Source organism: Oryza sativa, chromosome 3, assembly GCF_034140825.1.
Source record: "Oryza sativa Japonica Group chromosome 3, ASM3414082v1".
Classification (NCBI taxonomy): domain Eukaryota; kingdom Viridiplantae; phylum Streptophyta; class Magnoliopsida; order Poales; family Poaceae; genus Oryza; species Oryza sativa.
This window is the reverse complement of record NC_089037.1, coordinates 11453691-11471899: the sequence shown is the minus strand read 5'-3', so window position 1 is coordinate 11471899 and position 18209 is coordinate 11453691. Positions and strand designations below refer to the sequence as shown.

General features: G+C 40.4%; 2 protein-coding genes across 6 annotated transcripts; both read right to left on the bottom strand.

Annotated features, from left to right (window-relative positions):
- Positions 1–372: 372 nt before the first annotated feature.
- Positions 373–5373, bottom strand: LOC9272128 (pentatricopeptide repeat-containing protein At1g56690, mitochondrial). 4 transcript variants are annotated; one of them, XM_015773115.3, is made up of 5 exons: positions 3094–5373; positions 2809–2892; positions 2477–2723; positions 1771–2160; positions 373–1330 (listed from the first exon to the last, which is right to left on the bottom strand). In XM_015773115.3, exon 1 carries the CDS (start codon positions 5271–5273, stop codon positions 3153–3155), a length of 2121 nt encoding a protein of 706 aa, XP_015628601.1. In that variant the 5' UTR covers positions 5274–5373; the 3' UTR covers positions 373–1330; positions 1771–2160; positions 2477–2723; positions 2809–2892; positions 3094–3152. The 4 variants fall into 4 exon arrangements, with proteins under 4 accessions (XP_015628601.1, XP_066165220.1, XP_066165221.1 ...); XM_066309123.1 differs by having other exon boundaries at positions 3152–5373; XM_066309124.1 differs by lacking the exon at positions 2477–2723 and having other exon boundaries at positions 3152–5373.
- A 4541-nt stretch (positions 5374–9914) lies between these two features.
- On the bottom strand, positions 9915–15390 carry LOC4332656 (YTH domain-containing protein ECT4). Of its 2 annotated transcripts, XM_015776588.3 has the most exons (8): positions 15079–15390; positions 13984–14067; positions 13431–13578; positions 13275–13348; positions 12671–13168; positions 11811–12155; positions 11514–11726; positions 9915–11235 (listed from the first exon to the last, which is right to left on the bottom strand). In XM_015776588.3, the coding sequence occupies exons 2-8, from the start codon at positions 13984–13986 to the stop codon at positions 10387–10389; spliced, it is 2130 nt and encodes a 709-aa protein (XP_015632074.1). In that variant the 5' UTR covers positions 13987–14067; positions 15079–15390; the 3' UTR covers positions 9915–10386. The 2 variants fall into 2 exon arrangements, with proteins under 2 accessions (XP_015632074.1, XP_015632076.1); XM_015776590.3 differs by lacking the exon at positions 13984–14067.
- Between the last annotated feature and the right edge of the window lie 2819 nt (positions 15391–18209).

Here is an 18209-nt window from a genome sequence, read left to right as displayed (position 1 = left end):
TCTTGCTTGCTAACACATCTCTTCTTGTAGCATTCTCCTAAGTCTGGCCATGCTATTACAGTAGCAGCAGCAACTCAAGGACCACCAAGGAAAAAACTTCAAGTTAGGAGGCCTACTTCAAGTTAGGAGGCTGACTGTGGCCTGATGACATATATAGATATTTTGGTTGTAATGTCAGATTTGTGACTCTGATGACAGGTTTCTTTTGGCTGTAAAGCCAGACTTGTGGCTATTGGCTAGTGATGCTTATTTTGGTGGTAATGCCAAACTTATGGCTAAGTGATTTAATTTAGTTGAAAAACATTCACTGGTTGAAAATGTTCACCGAAGCATATGTTGCCTTCAGCTATTCCAAATAGCCTTTGTGATTGATTTATACTAACTGCACACACACTTTATTGCACAAAACATGACCATCACAAATTGAGAAACATGCTGGTTCAGATAGCCTCCATGACATATATCAGTACTGATTACATGCTAATACACTGCATATACAGGAAGATCACAACTTAACATACAACCCCAGAATTACAAATACGCATGCTACTAATGCATACATAACCACACATCTTTCATTCTCTAATATATTAACTAGATTAGCATTTCCAGTATCCTTTTGCTTCTCCATTGCTCCCATATGTTCCTTGTGCCTAACAGTGTTGGCCTCCATAAAGTGCATCAGTAAGTGCAGATCGAAGCTCTGCGAGTGCGCCTCGCCGCCGCGTGTGTGCCGCACCGCCCTGCGAGCGCCGCGCCGCTGCGCCGCCACGCGTGCGCCTCACCGCTGCGCCGCCGCGTGAGAGCTGTTTGCTGCGCAGCCGCGCGTGTGCCGCACAGCCGCGCGAGCGTCGTGCCGCGCCGCAGCACCGCAGAGCCTCGCCTGCGCCGCCGTTCACCACGCCGCCGTGCCGCCAAGCTCCGCCTCCACCGCTAGGGTTAGGGGTTTGGGTTGGGGAATTTTTCACGGGAGAAAGGGAGAGAGAGTGTGTGTGTGGGAGGGGAGGGGTATTTTTATGTTATTGCCACATCATTTGCCACGTGGATGTGCCACGTCGGATCAAACGGGTAAAACCAGCCGAAATTGGTCGGGGGGGGGGGGTTAAGTGTCTGGATTAAATGGTTTAAGGGGGTATTATGTCTGGTATTATAGTTTAGGGGGGTACAGCGTACTTTCGCAAGAGTTTAGGGGGGTAAATCGGACTTAACCCTTTATGATACTCCATTCATAAAATTGCATAAAAAAATATATCATATTGCCAAGCCACAAAGAATGTTGTCATGTCATCAACAATCCCGTACTTTAACAAAGATCCTCCAAAATTAATACCTACAGAAAATATCAAGGTGAATCAATGAAACCACTATCACCACCAACTCAAAATTTTATACAAGCAAAGATTTTTAGTGAATGCTCTTATAGTGAAGTACAAATAACAACAAGAATATATTTTAATCAATTTTATTTCCAAGTTATAATGATATATAACTCCAACTCAGCACATCTTCTAGATTCATAAGTAATAATTGCACATCTTGCAGAGCGATGCCAAATTGATGAAAATTGATACCTCATCAATTTATCAATGAGCAAGATGAATTCAAATTTCATATTCAAAAGATTTGATAAAAAACGATTTAAAAAATCACATATATTTGTAATAGTAAAATAAATAATTCTAGAGTTGGTCAGTATTTTTGAAATAATTCTAGTATTTTATCCTAGAAAGTAATACAATTCCATTTTTGGCAGAACGCTGCTAGGTTTACCTGGATCCGCTGTTGGTCAACTGTTTACTGCTAAATCTTTAATCGTAGATAAGATAACCAATCAAATCATCCACAGGATTGTTCCAAAAATTAGATGGATATCTTCTGAACTCAGTCACAAGAAAATTTATGATCAGAAAGCCTGCCTTATGCTGATTCTTGAATCGTTGATAACCAATCAAATCATCCACAGGATTGTTCCAAAAATTAGATGGATATCTTCTGAACTCAATATTCACAAGAAAATTTATGATCAGAAAGCCTGCCTGATGAACCACCACAGAAATTTGCTTGTTTTTCATGCTACAACTATCCCAAAGTTTAGCTCCACCAAATTAAACACAATATATAGAGTGTTTAGGCTGAAGTGCCGAGTAGTGGATCATGTATCTGCAAAAATGATAGTTCAATGTGAAATGCCAACATATACACATAAATGGGGTGAGTAAATAACATACTACCACCATCCAAAATATATCAACCTAAGACCGGATTTGGTCTGTCCAGATTTGTTGTGCTAGGTTGTGTCAAATCCGGTCCTAGGTTGCGACATTTGGGAAGGAGGAAGTATGAAGTAATTTTTACCTTGCAGCTTTCTTTGGAGGATTTAACAATTCAAAATATAAAATGCTACTTTTGAAAGTCAATGAAACATGTACAAGGAAATGATTTGCATCTGTGTTTTATCTGAGGATAACATACTTACCCATATTCTAGTTCAGCGTAAGTGCTTAACTCTGATTTCTAAGATGTGATGTTACTTAGGGTCTGTTTGGCACAGCTTTGGCTCTAGCTCCACCTCTCCTGGAGCTGGAGCCCAATCAAACGGTTTCAGCTCCACCCGAAAAGGTAGTGGAGCTTCGGGTGGAGCTGGCTGAAGTGCTCTCACAAAATGAACTAAAGAGGTGCAGCTGGATTTAGACAGCTTCACAACTCCACTCCAAACCCAACTCCTGAAGTTAAATTTTGGAGTTAGAACCCTACCAAACAGGCCCTTAGAGCAGCACCCTGCATTACACTGTGAATGGTTCAGCATACCTCGACAGGACAATTGACCAGATGCAGTTAGCCTGCAACGGATGGTGTACTTCACGGTCAAATGGACGTTTTGAAACCTGGATCCTGAATAAGTTTTAAAACCAGATATTATTAAATTAGATATAGAAAAGAGCTGTAATAATGAAATTAATATAATGTGTTCATAGTTGACAGTTTTATTTGAGAAACCAAGGATCTCTGTTCTCAGCTACTGAGACACAAAAAATTAGAAGGGTCAACAAACAAGATAATTTGAGAAACCAAGGTCCTTGATAGAAGACTCACCAAATGGAAGGATCACTAAAGGGAAGGTGCTGAGAAAGGAAAAGACCAGACTATTCACCTCACCAGTAGTCCCTGCATGAGCAAAACCCATCTTTGAAATGATGGAATCTATTGGCATCTCTTAGTATGATTTCCCTAGAAGTGATCTTTGCAATCAACTTTATTGCAGAATGGCAGTCACCACAAACCCTGAGGTTTTTCATGACACGAATGGGCATTCCTTCTGGGATTTTCAGTAGTCCATATGCCACAGCCTGTCTCTCACTATGATACCGCAAGCTATGAGACTTTTGCTCCTCATCTATATCATGAAGCACAAAGCTTCCATCAGCCGAGTAACCAGACTCCATCAATAGCCCATCTAGTTTTTCCAATATCCTAAGAATAGCGGCATGTTCTGGATGTGCTAATACATCACCAGATGTGAAAAGATGCACCCTCTTGTCGTACTCTATCCAACTACAGCCTGGTGACTTGTTCAAATTCCTTGAGCTAATGAATTTCCGCATCTTAGAAGCATCTTCCCACCTCCCAACGGATGTATAAATGTGAGAGAGTAAGACATACGGTCCAGCATTCCCAGGCTCTAGCTCTAATAGCTTCTTAGCAGCAAACTCAGCAATCTCAGCATTCCTGTGCATCCTACAGGCACCCATCAGAGCTCCCCAGATGACAGCATCTGGTTCAACTGGCATATTCTTTATCAAGTCAAATGCTTCCTCCACAAGGCCTGATCGACCAAGTAAATCAACCATACAAGAATAATGCTCAGCTCCAGGTCGGATGGAAGAATTCACAGTCATAGAATTAAAAATCTCCCTCCCTTCTTTAACTTTACCGGTATAGCTACAAGCTGTGAGGGCCCCTATATAAGTAATTCCATCAGGCGACATTCCTGCCAACCTCATATCATGAAATATGCCAAGTGCTTGCTCCCCCAATCCATGTTGAGCATAACCAGTGATCATGGAGTTCCACATCACAATATCTTTTGGCTCAAACGTGTGAAAGACCCTCTTGGCCTTATCCAGATTTCCACATTTTATATACATTGTGATTAATGCTGACACAGCAAAGACGTCCATGTCAAAGGAGCATCTCAGCATTGCAGCATGCACCTCCCTCCCATAATCAAGAACAGCCAGTGCCGCACACACTGTGAGTATGCTGATGACTGATGGGTAGTTTGGACGGACACCTCTCCACAACATCTCACGGAAGGTAGATAGTGCCTCCATCAAGAATTCGTTCTGCTCATACGCTTTAATCATGGCACTCCATGTCCCATCATCTCTCTCACACATTTTCTCGAACACTGTCTTGGCAGCATCCACCATTCCACGTTGCCCAAACCCAACCATCATGGCATTGCAGGCGGCCACTGGATGTTCCGGCATTGCATTAAACAGCTCTGCAGCATCCTCAACATGGCCAGCTTGTATGTACCCAACCAACATTGCAGTCCACGAGACCTCATTGCGCTCAGGCATCACCTCGAACAGCTTCCTTGCAAGGTTCACCTCACCGTTTTGAGCATATCCGGAGATCATCGCGGTCCATGACACGACATTCCTCTTCGGCATTTCATCAAACAGAGCGCGTGCCTCAGTGATCCGACCAGCCTGGCAGTACCCAGACAGCATGGCTGTCCACGCCACGACATCCCTGTCAGGCATTTCGTCGAACAGCCTGCGAGCCTCGTTGACACGGCCGGCATCAAGGAGTCCACCGAGCAGCACGGTGTAAGAGACGTGGTTCCGCTCCGGCATCTGCTGGAACAAGCGGATGGCGTCGGCGAGGAGGCCGTGGCGCACGTACCCACGGAGGAGGGAGGTGAAGGAGACGACGGAGGGCGGGAAGGGGATGGAGGCGAGCGCGGCGGCGGCGTCCGGGAGCGTCTGGCGGCGGAGCGAGAGGCCGGATATGAGGGCGTTGTAGGAGGCGAGGTCGCGGGAGGGCATGCGGCGGAAGAGGCCGAGGGCCGCGTCCGGCAGGCGGTTGCGGAAGTAGCCGGCGAGGAGGGCGTTGTAGGAGGCGGTGGTGCGGAGGGGCATGGCCTCGAAGGCCGCCCTCGCGCCCTCGATGTTCCCCGCCCGGGCGAGGTGGGCTATGCGCGCGTTCGCCGCCACCACCGCCGGCGCCGCGCTCGACGGCAGGAAGCGGACGGGCGGGAGACGCATGGCGGTTGGCGGAAGAGAAATTTGGGGATGGAGTAACGCCAAGTCTGTCGAGTTACACGGGGCTATACGGCAACATGAATAGTGCCATGTATGGTTTGTCGATGGGCTAACACTGTATCCTCCTCATCTTTCAAAGCGTCGTGGACAACGGTGAATGGTAAAAGTGAAGCAGTGTCAGCCAACAAACAGATTGGACTGGAAGATACTGTGTTAGCCATCGGCCCATCGACAACCCTACGGTACTCATCTGAGTACAATAAATCTAAATAGATGTTCAAATTCGTTATATTAGAATGTATCACGTCTAGTTCTAGATTTATTTTTTTTTGGACGGAGAGAGTAGGCTGCAGCATCATTATTACCTCCCTTTAGATCTGAATTGAGGATTTATCATCCTCACCAAAGATTTAATCATGTACTCTCTCTTCGGATCAGAAATTGATGATTTAGGTGGTGTTTGGATCCATGGAACACTAATTAGAAGTATTAACCAGACTAATAATAAAACTAATTGCATAAATGAGAGCTAATTCGCGAGACAAATTTTTTAAGCCTAATTAATCCATATAATTAGCACATGTGGATTAATCCATATAATCCACTGTAGCATCACATAGGCTAATCATGGATTAATTAGGTTCAATAGATTCGTCTCGCGAATTAGTCGAGGATTATGGAATGTATTTTGTCATTAGTCTATGTTTAATACTTCTAATTAGTGTCCAAACATCCGATATGATAGGGACTAAAATTTAGTCCCTTGATCCAAACAGGGTTTAGCATCATGTGGCCAAACATGGGTGACTGACGTGTACTCCTTCCATCCCATAAAAAACCAACCTAATACCAGATATGACATATCCTAGTACTACAAATCTTGACATAGTACTAGAATATGTTTCATCTGGTACTTATGATTCGTTTTTTATGGTACAAAGGGAGTAAGTGAAGAAGGTAAAGTGCTCAGCTTCAATCAGAACAGAGTATGTAGTTCTAACTTTGGGCTGAATTTCTGCTGTTTATTTAGTTGGCTTGCCATGTGGTCACTGTTAGCAAATCTGGTGAATGTGAATATATGATAGAGGGCAACAAGCATGTTGATGATTCATCTGTTTATCCCTGTATGTTTGTGCTGCCTGTGTCCATCCATGGTAAATCCTTCTATGCAGCACCATTGCCATGCTTGTGCTGCCTGTGTCCTCCGTTGGGCTGATTAATACTCACATGGTCTAAGGTAGGTCTCATAAATCTGATGTAGTGATGGAAGTCTACCTGAGCATCCAGATTTTAACTGAGCAGAGTCTGCAAGATCGAGAACATGTTGAAGTTTCCCTGCTACCTTAATCCCCACATTTTAGGCCTCATTTTGATTGAAGGATTGCTTTTAGGAAAAACATTAATTTCTCACTAAAGATTTGACACTAATGCTATATCTTGTGGTGACTTAACATTTTCTCACTAATGATTGGTATCACAGTGGCGAAAACTTGTTGGGTCACTACAATTACGATAAATAGTGGCGAAATAAAACTTCGTCACATTATTTGGACACAAGAAGTCTGAACTCCTGTAGTGATACGATTTCATATCTAGAATACCATTAGTCACGCCTTTCGATCAAAAGAATTGGGTATAGGAAAAACAAAGGATTGATTTCTCTTCGCTATCAATTCCATAGGAATTTAAACATCCATCGAGGGCTCTTTTTTCAATACTTTGATAAGTCCATGATAAGTGATCATGAATTAAGCACATTCTGAACAATGGCACCATTGGGTACACTTCAGTCCTTTGAATACTACACTTTGATCAATTCATAACTTACAAACAACGCACCTTGTTTTTTCTTTATATTTTTCAATTCTTTGTTTTGCACATGCATTTGTATCCTATACATATTTTTTTTAGATAATATCCTATACATATGTTTTTCATATTCATGTGCTTTTATGTCATCATGATCAATGAAGATTTTCATTTGTTGAGGTTAGCCTTGTAGGTTTATACCCATTTTTCATGATAACATATCCATATGCCATGTTTGGTGTTGATAATTCACCAGTTCCTTATATAGTTTTACAGGAAAATCTTTATGAAGTCGGAAACAACAGTACAAGCATGACTTTATGTCGATTTGTTGTGCAACGTTGATGATGTTTTGTAGCTCATGATGTGATTTATGGCTGATTAGTACTTTCGCTGCTACATATTTTGTCAAAATACATGTCATTAGATTGGTGTCCAGTGAATTTATTAGGTTGTGTGACCAGTGCAGATAAATTTGAAGTGTGTACTCTTTTTTAAAGTGAACATCACATGTTGCAGCCTGCAGTGATCCAAACATCTAAATCAGTGAGTTTCAGCTCTCTTTTACTTCTGAGCATGATGAAGGGCTTTAATTATATTATCCTCTTATTATCCAGATATAGTAATATGATATGTCTAAGCCTCCTATCTTCCTTCTTGATGGGCATGCAGTACATTCGTGTGTTCTTGGAAAAGAGTGTAAACATATCAATTCTGAAATTCCAGGGAAACATCCTTAGATTTGATTTTGGTCAGTTTAATTTGTAAACAGCGGTAATGCTCAATCTCTGATTTAGACTTTAGAACCTGAACTATTTCCTAATCAACGATAATGCTCAACTCCCTACATCTAATATTTTACTTTACAAGGCTCAACTAATTTTTCTGTTTTATGGGAAGACGAAATACCCCGGTACGGTTTAAATTAGACATGTAATTTTGCACTGAACATCTCTGCTCTACCAACATAGTTAAAATTTTGTCAAATTACTTTCACCTCACTGCAAAAGTGGAGGAAAATGCTACAAGACATGTGTGGCCTACCATTAGTAGCAGTTGCATTTTCTGAAACTAAGTGGAGCATTACAAAAAGGCAATTGAGTTGAAGGTATTATAAAATTTTTAGTCTTCACATCAATTATCTGAATGGCATTACTTTATAGATCATGATACTTATGGTATGAGATTAGGAGCAGAAGTTGACTCTAGTGATGCAGCAGCTGCTGGTTCCCAACGGGGATGCTTAACAATTGAATATCTTGTACTGAATCATGTAATTTTTAATGTCTGGAGTTTTACAAGAACCTCTCCAACACCTTAAAGGATGTTGTTTAGAAATCAAACAATCCTCAAAGTCAACCTTCCTAGAGTAACTTGGGAGAATAGGGATGGGTGAACTAGCTTCTTATTCTTTTGAATCAGTGTTCCTATTTTTAGAGGCTAGAAAAGGAGAAAGAATGCTTATTGCACTTGTAATTAGATGTGAATGACCCTGTAAACTATGTTTGATCTCCACTATTGTTGTATGTGCTCTTATTTTCCAGAGAACCCTTACCCTTGTGTAGGGTTGAAACTGGTTCGAATAGTTTCCGTCCGTCCAGACCATTTTTTCGGATTCGGATAGTTTCGGTCAGAACTATCCGGAAATTCTCGGATTCAGAAATGAATTCGGATTTTTTTCTCGGAAACGAAAACAAATACAGTAAGGGTACTATCCGTCGGAATCGGAAAACGGTCGAAAACTATCCGGAACTTTTTTCGGATATCCGCAGATATTGAGTAAATTTAAAAAAACGTATATATACATAACTTTTTCATACGGAATCAGATGAAGACAAACTTTATATCAACATTATAGAGCTCGATAAGATTACAACTTTCTTATTGACTATTTTATTATTTGAGGTTATTTAAGGGTCTAAATATTCATTATAATATACCATATTAATTTTTACAAAATCTCAGATCTACAATTCAAACGACATCGGATGAAGATATGTTCCGTATCTAAGTTGTAGAGCTCAACGGGATCTACCACTTTGTAGTTTACAACATTTGTATTTAAAAGCATTTAAAGTATAAAACAAACATTACAAGTTTCGAAGATGTGAAGTAAAATAAATAACATCTCCAATTTATACAATGGTAAGTAAGTTATACATCTAGTAAAAGGTCATGGGAATAGAAAATGATAATCATATTTGCATATGGATCTTTTAAAGGAATAGCCATGAAAATCGATTTTCACATACGGTTGTGGGACCGTCTACAAAATTGACGATATAAATGTTGGAGATGTTGAACTAAAATAATAAGCGATATCTCTTCCTTGATCAAGAAACTCTATTTGAGGGGTTTTTTATATACCGGTAAATATTCGCTACCGTATTCGTTCCGTCTCGTATTCGCTCCGTATCTGTATTCGATAATATTCAATTTCATTTCCGTATCCAAGTTTTCGATTCCGATTCCGAAAAAAAATGAAAACGAATATGATAAAACTAGTTTTCGTTCGTTTCCGATCCGTTTTCATCCCTACCCTTGTGACAGCTCAGGCGTAGTTGATCATGCAATGGGTTTTATGTATCAGCAAGTTTTGCATTAAATTAGTATATTGTGAGCAACAAGTATGATTTGTTGGCCACTATGAAGTTGTTTGATTCTCAACATTAATCTACCTATCACCATTGTGTTATAAAAAATCGCCGTAGCATTAGCACGGGTATATTACTAGTTTTACAAAATGGTTCCAATACGACGCACATAAGTATCAACTTATGCAAGCCGGCAGAAAACATCACACACGAGAGAACAGTTGCTAGTCAATACTAGTCATGAGCAAATCAGTACTCGATATTTTCTGTATTGGTAATTCGGTATAATGGTGAACACGATTACATTTCACCCAATACCACCAAATGCAAAACCCAGTCGCTGTCAACAATGAATGGCTCCTCTCCTTTGATATCATTCACTCACCAAATATGAGCAGATGAAACTAAAGGACTGCCTGCCATAACAACAAAATGGAAACATTTTTCCCACCACAAAACATCTATGACCTGTTGGAGGTTATGTACCCAAAAAACAAAGCGAAATGCCTATACCCAATAGCAACCTCAATGTCAAGCTCACTGAACTGTAATGCCCGCAAAAAGCAAAACCTGACCAACACAATTAATCATTAAGCTAAGACCTCACCTCACCTCACCTCACCACCCAACCCTCCCTCCCAACCCCCAAAGAGACACACGCCCCACTAAACAGTTAACACCATCCGTTCCTTCTGCACCATTCGTTTAAACTCTCAGGGAAGCCCATTTTCATCACCTATAATCTCTGATGACGGCTCACCTGCCACATTTACCTTGATGTGCACTGAGCCAACCTTCACAACACCAGTTGTAGTGATCCTTGCCATCTCATTACCATTGCCTTTCGCTTCCTTGTTCACTCGACTAGATGGAAAGCCCTGTGATTTGGTAACAAATTTTGTAGACTTTCTATCCTCGACTGTACCAGCTCCTCCCTCTTTCATAAAATTTGAGGGGTTCTGACCACAGAACTCTTCAGGAAGACCTTTCTTGACAGAAGAATAATTGGGTTCTGATAAGTTTATTCCAGGTTGTGCTTCAGAATCACGCTGACTCTTCCCATTTAGTTTTACTAGTTCGCTCAAGCTATCAGGTTTTCTTTCACCGTTTTCTGGTGGGTTAGAACAGGAACAATGTTCACTCTGATGATCAACTCTGGCATCTAAACTACCTTGGTTTGTTTTTGCATGCTCAAGTTGCCCAACAAATGCTCCACCATCCGTTTTGAGTGCTTCAGTGGCCAGTATGTCTTTCATTTGGTTCAGCTTGTCAGGTTGCTCACATGCACCATTATCCTGTTCAACATCCCCTGAATGTAGATCTTTGCTGCTAAACTGGCCTTTACCTACTTCTGAAGGTTCACCTACCGCAACAACACTGCTTTTAGCGATAAATGCTGGAACATACATGCGTACATCAAAATTTCTACCCGAACATCTGCATTTCTCTTCTAGCATTGCTTTCTGTCTCCCTTCATAAAACGAGAAGTCATCAAGAATAGATGTTGTCAATGGGCCATCCTTAAATAGCTTCAGCATGTTTGTCCCAGACTTAAAAGGAATCTACACAAAAGAAGTCAGTCATCAGGACATTAACAAATGGTGACCCTAGTTAGGGAGGTTCAATAAAAGCATATTCAAATGTGTATATACTATATAACAATAGACAGAAGAACCATGTTAGATTAGAACAAATAAACTATAAGATTTTACAGTTCCATAATTCCATCTATATTTCAATTATTTCGACCTCTAGACTTTCAACTGTTTAAGTAACTGAACATATTGATACAACACACAGTATATAATCATTGTATTCCAGGAAATTTATCAAAATTTACCTCTTGTGTATCCCGGCTGTTGGTAACAGGCTTGTTCTCGTTATTCTCTAATATAATGTGCCGAAAGGTGGAGTTGGGCACATCCTTTACTAGGTGCCACTTCACCGGGAAGCTCCCAGACCACTTATCCTGCTGCCAGAAATCCATGTCTTTGTGAAAATCAACAGGACCAACCATTTCAGCAACACCACAGAACTGCCCGCTAGCATTAACCTAAAGTATAAGTGTTAGTAAGTCAAATTCACAAATAACAATTTTATGAAAAGAAAAGAAAAAAGAGGACTCATCAACACTCACAGAAAAAAAGAGAAATATTGGACACTTTCCCAGAGCTCTTCCTTGTACATCTGAGTAGGCTGCATCCAACCTCTTGTTGCCATTAGGTGTGCTTGACCATACATTATATTTAATGCTCTTATGTACATCATCCTCGCTGTAAGATTTGATGACAAAAAACTTGGCATCTGGATGATCAACAGGAAAGTGAACCTTATTGTATTGGTCAGGATGTATCATAATTTTTTCCAATGTACTGTTTGATGTTGCTTTGCCTTGTCCACTTTCGCCAGACATGGGACCTGAAGTAACCTGAATGGATTGCACATGTTCTTTTGACTGATTACCTTCATCAGATTTTCCATCCTGCAGGTGGCATAATCAAAACTCTAGGTTTAATATAAGTTTTGGAAACATAATACTTGTGAACGCTAGTTGGTAGCTGATGGGTATAACAAAAGAGGCTGTTTACTGCAAAAGAAACAGCATCATGAAAGTGACGTAAAGAATGGTACCGTAACTCCATGAGACAACGAATAATTTTCACGAAGTAAACAAACAGAAGAAGAAAAATGAGGGAGCATAAGAATGTTTGCTTTTAGTACTGCATTACTTTTAATTAGAATCCACAATGCAAGCCAATAGATTATTGTAGGTCCTAACTCAGTGTTCAGTATGAACATTAACACATACTAGGTACATAGTCTCCAAAAGCAATAAAATACTAAAGCCCAGAAGTACAGATGAGAACTATAGCAAAATAAAGGCAGAAGTATGCACATTTTTTATATACAAAAAAAAGAAAGTACTTGTGTAATTTTTCCTTTTGGTGCCAGAAGGTGCAACTCTTAAACTGTATATATTCAAGTTTAATCAAATACCTTGTCAGTCGATGAAGCATCCACTGGAACTGTGACAAGGGAGGTTGAGGATTTGTCACGCCTACTCATGTTAGCATCAGGCGGATTAGATGGCTTATTTGTGCTTTCGTTTTCGTAGGCCTGCTGAGGACGTCCAACAGCTGGACTTCCAGAAGGGGCAGTCTGAGAAGCTGGAGCTGTATTTCCAGACATCTGATATTTGTTTTTCATACTGGTGTTAGCAAGCCTACTAGCAACAGCAGATGTACCAGTGCCAGTACTAAGTAAAGGAGGTTCTGCAGAAACAGTTGAGCTGAAATCTGTGGTGGGCTGAATAGACATCGGGAAGAAACCAGATGGCGAGCCAGGAAGTTGATATGGACTAGCAAAATACTGTTGGCTTCCTACAAAAGAGCCATCAACTCCCATTACCATGCCAGGCATATAGGTGTACTGATCTGGGGAGTAATAAGAAAAACCATAGCCAGGTGTGCAATATACATATGGAAGGTTTTCATTCTGTGCAACCAAAAAAAATAGTCATCAAGAAACAATCACAATAATAATAAATAATTTAAAAATGTTCTAATCATAATAATAACCAGGGTTCTACTATGAAACTTACTGAAAGTTGTAGGTTTTGACCATCTACCCCCACAAAATTAGTGTGATCACTCCATTCAACTGGTGGCTCAAAGCCTTCCAAAAGTGAAACCAAAACAATAAGCATCGAGGATTGAACCCACAAATATAAATAGATTGAGGCTAGGGGAACACACACCTGCATAGTAAGCATAGCCGTTTGTTGCTGGATAATAAAGACCCTGCTCATATATGTATTGAGATGACACATTGCTACTTGTGTTATACTCGATTCTAGCAGGGTGAGATGCAGAACCCATGGAAGAACTTGTACCAAAACCAGGCATCTGAAACCATAGAAACACAGCCACTAAGTGTGGGACAACCAATATCTCCAAATACTCATGAGATAAAAAAAATTCTGCAGTCCTTTATCAAACACAAAAGGCACCATTGTGTCTGCAGTTAAAAATCAACTCCTTTTTCATGTAAACTTTGTTGTTTTCATTTCCTCTTTTTATTGGAGGAAGATATGAATATATTTATAAAGCATATCAGAAGAACAATATGCAATCTTTCTGCAGATTGGAGAAAAACACAAGTCTAGAATCATCTAAATTAAAAAAATGAACAGCTCAAATTAATGAACTCTATTGCTCTGAATTGTCAAAGGCATCGAGAAACAAAATAAAGAAACAATACAACAAACGCATCAGTCTGCATGAAGGTTTTATGTTGCAGGATAAAGTTACCATGGATATCTCTAACTCTCAATTTTGTATCCTTTTTGGATCAGAAGTGCTGGTTTTTGATAATAGGTAAATGCCTACGAGATTCTGAAAAAAGATAAAAAAGGGGGTCAGATTTTACTGTTGATTGAGAAAAACAGAGTGAATACTACAAACTTGGAGACATCTTTCTCCAGAAAAAAAAAGTTGTTGTATAACAACTCAAAGGCCTAGTACCTACATTAAAATTTAAGCACAGATTGTTAATAATGGAATATATTCCATAGTATAATCAGGACCACTGTACTAACAACAGACCCAAGTCTAACAAAACCACAAGCAACTAAAATATACTAATTCTGGCATACGTGCTGATGCTCGAGGAAGCATAGAATATTGATGCAAATTAAGCACCACGTATTCTTTTCTGCACACAACAGAAAACTCGGGACTTGGGATAATTCCGCAGAACAATTGAAGTGGTGATTTTTGTTTCCCATGCAATTGGCTGCAGAGTCTACTAGAAAACTTTGTCAAAGTAATGCAGCCAAGTTGCAAGAAGGTGTAATTGTTTATTGCACAGGTCATGTCCTTTGAGGCTTTGATCACCAAAGCTCCAAAGATACATCAGCACTAGCAGTCAACTCTAATTCCCAAGCAAGGTTTTCACCTCGGAGCAAATTGGCACCATGCAGCCGTTCAGCTCACCAGATAACCATCCAAAACGAACAGATAACTGTAGTTCTTGCAGAAATAGCCCTCCAACGGCACCAGAACAAGAAGCAGACCAACACCCAGACTGGCAAAAATTCGTTCAGAAATTATTCTGGTGACAAATTGAACGAACCTAACAGGTACTACCTAGGCGTTTATCAACATCCGAACCACCAATTCTGGCAATTTAGCTCAAGACAACAGAGGAAATCCGTGCGCAATCAACAACCCTAACACAAGACTACCACTACTGAAAAACCACCGTATCCAATCACCCGTCACGCCCACAAAACAATCATTACCCGGCACCACCATATCCATTCGTACCCAGAGAAATCCACCCTTAAATCGAATTCACCACAGAATCGCAACAGCGCACCGAAAGGGGTCAAGGGGGGGGACTACCGTAAAAGCACGTGCAGAGAGAGAGCGAGGGAGACGGTCGACGTAGCCAAATCAATCAAACAATCAATCAGGCCACGGCGAGCTGGCGTTCCGCGGCGGCTGCGGCGGCGGAGACCCGAGCCATGGCGCGCGGAAGGGGGAGGGAGGGAGGTGCGTCGGCCGCTACTAGGACGCGCGAGGAGCGAGCATGGTGGCGTCGCGGCGACGCGATGGGGGAGGTCGGGAGGAGAGGAGGCGAAGGCGAAGGCGAAGGCGAGGAGAGAAGGGAAAGGAGGAGGAGGAGGAGGGCGAGAGGGTTGTGTGTTTGCGTTTGTGAAAGAAATGGGGGAAAAAGAAAAATAAAAGTTTTTCTGGTGACGACGAGGTGAAGTGGCCGCCCTTTTGCCGTGACATGGCCGGGCTGTGATGGATGATGATGGGTGGGGCACTGTGCTGTGCCTTGTCTTTCTTGGTGGGAAAGAAAAGGAGCTGTGCCTTTTTTTGTTCATTCAGAAAAAGAATGGTGTGACTGGTTCAATGTTTTACCGGCAGAAGCCGGCGGCACGTCCAGAGTTTGAGCTTTTGGGTGTGTGTAGTTCGCGAAAAGAAAATTTTCGGGTGTCACATCCGACGTTTGACCTGATGTCGAAATGGGTTTTCAGACACGAATAAAAAAGAGAATCTCTTATATGCCATAGAATTTGACCAGTTCCCTTATATGCCACTCAAAATTGGCTTCTCCCTTATATGCCACTAGTTAAGTTTTTCCACCCTTTTATGCCACTCCCACCACTATAGTGTTAGTTGACTGTTAGTCAAATGTTAGTTTTTTTCGTAAATGACCAATATGCCCTCTCAACTAAAAAATATGTAAACTTCAAAAAATCATAACTAATTTATTTTAAATCCTTTTTGAGTGAACAAAATTTTGTCAGAACCAGTGAAAAATGCTCTTTATATTAAAAATATTGTTGGAAAACTGCATGTTTCATGCTTACATTGAAAATTTATTTGTGATGGTAATGGCTAAAATTGCATGTGATGCAGAAAAAATCAATTTTCATATGTTGTATCCAGTAGCTATATTAGTACTAAAATACCTATTATTGGTTGTATACTAATTCTAAAGGGCAAATGCGTCTTTTTTACAATGAAGTTAACGGTCAACTGACGGTAGACCGACGGCAATGGCATAAAAGAGAGGAGAAACTTGAACCGGTGACATAAAAGGGAGAAGCCAATTTGAAGTGGCATATAAGGGAGCCGGTTAATTTAGAGTGGCATATAAGGGATTCTCTCAATAAAAAAATTAATTTCATAACTCGCCTGGAAACTGCAAGACGAATCTCTTGAGCCTAATTAAGCCATCATTAGCACATGTGGGTTACTATAGCACTTATGTCTAATCATGAACTAATTAGGCTCAAAAGATCAGTCTCGCTATTTTCATGTAAATTGTGCAATTAGTTTTTATTTTTATTTATATTTAATGCTCCATGCATATCTCCAAAGATTTGATGAGATGTTTTTAGAAAAAAATTAAAAACTAAACCAGGCCTTTGTTGATGTCTATTCTCTCTGTATCCGAAAATAAATAAAACATAATACAGAATGTAACATGTTTAAATTTATAAGTACTATACTATATTGTATTTAATACTAAGTTTGTTTATTCGGAGACTAAATGAGTACATCTGCCGTTCTGCGAGAGACTGTAACGAACTTGCGTTTCTTCTTCTACAGGATTAAACAACACATGCTGACCTCCATGATCTTAAGCTGACATCAACTCAGCAAGTGGATCATGGCGGTTAGAAGCGGATTTCAGAATTCGGATAGGATTCGATATCAATGGAAACACCTTTCAGAATGTTGCTAGTGGATACTACTGGATAGTGACCGAAAGTTTACAGCATTTTTTTAATCATGTTGTGTGTTTTCGTTGTCTCGAGCAGACGAAGGTAGTACCCGCCCTGCGAGCATGTTGCCAACTGTTCAGTATGTATAGTCATCACCAGTTCACAACATGCTTGAAACATCACAGAAGCTCTCTTAAACATGAGCTATATATGTTCAGTTGACTGAACTTCGAACCTAATACCTTTGTTCAGAAATTAAGTTTGAACATAGACAAGTTGATAAGTATTTAGCCTTGGTGTCTGCTGTGCGCTGATCCTGAACTTCGATTGGGACTTCTCTCGTTGTTGAGTGTGTTTGGATAACAAAATGTTACGGATTAGTGGATATTCCAAAACTTGTCGAATGCAGGAGTTCCAGACATTTCAGCGGAACTTTCAAAGCTGAAAATAACATGAAAGAATTTGCAATGCAAAACTTGTACTTCCTCCATTTAATGTAAGTTATTCTAGCATTGCCCACATGCATATAGATATTAATGAATATAGACATAGACATATGTTTGGATTCATTAACATTTATATGAATGTGGGCAATGCTATAATGACTTACATTATGGCCCTGTTTGGATCCGGATGGCTATTAAATAGCCCTTTGGAATCTTGCTATTTATGAGTATTAAACGTATATTACTGACAAAACCTATTCCATAACCCCTACGGCCCGTTTGGTTTGAGGGAGTTTTTAGGAGGGATTGGGAGTTTAGAGGGATGAGGCTATTAAGTGTTTTGTTTGGTTGGGAGACATGAGAATTTTGGTGGGATGGGGATGGGGAATTGAGGAAGGAATTCCTTCCTTTTCAATACCTGGGTAGGGGCAGGTAATTGGGAGGGAATTCCTCATTTACTTTGTCTAAGCAAATCTCAGTCATCCGTTTTTATTAATGGCCTAATCTCTAACTAAACTCCCTATCAATTTCCATCACCTCTACCAAACAAGATATTGGGATTACAAATCAAATTCCCATTTTAATCTCATCATCAATTCCCTCGTGTAAACTCCCAATCCCCTTCCCTTACCAAACAAGCCGCTAGGCTATTTTGCGAGATGAATCTAACGAGGTATATTAATCCATGATTTGCTACAGTAATCAGCCGCTAATCATGGATTAATATACATCATTAGATTCGTCTCGCAAAATAGCCTAGGGGTTATGGAATCGGTTTTGTCGGTAATCTACGTTTAATACTCCTAAATAGTAAGATTCCGGAGGGCTATTTAATAGCTCAGAGGAT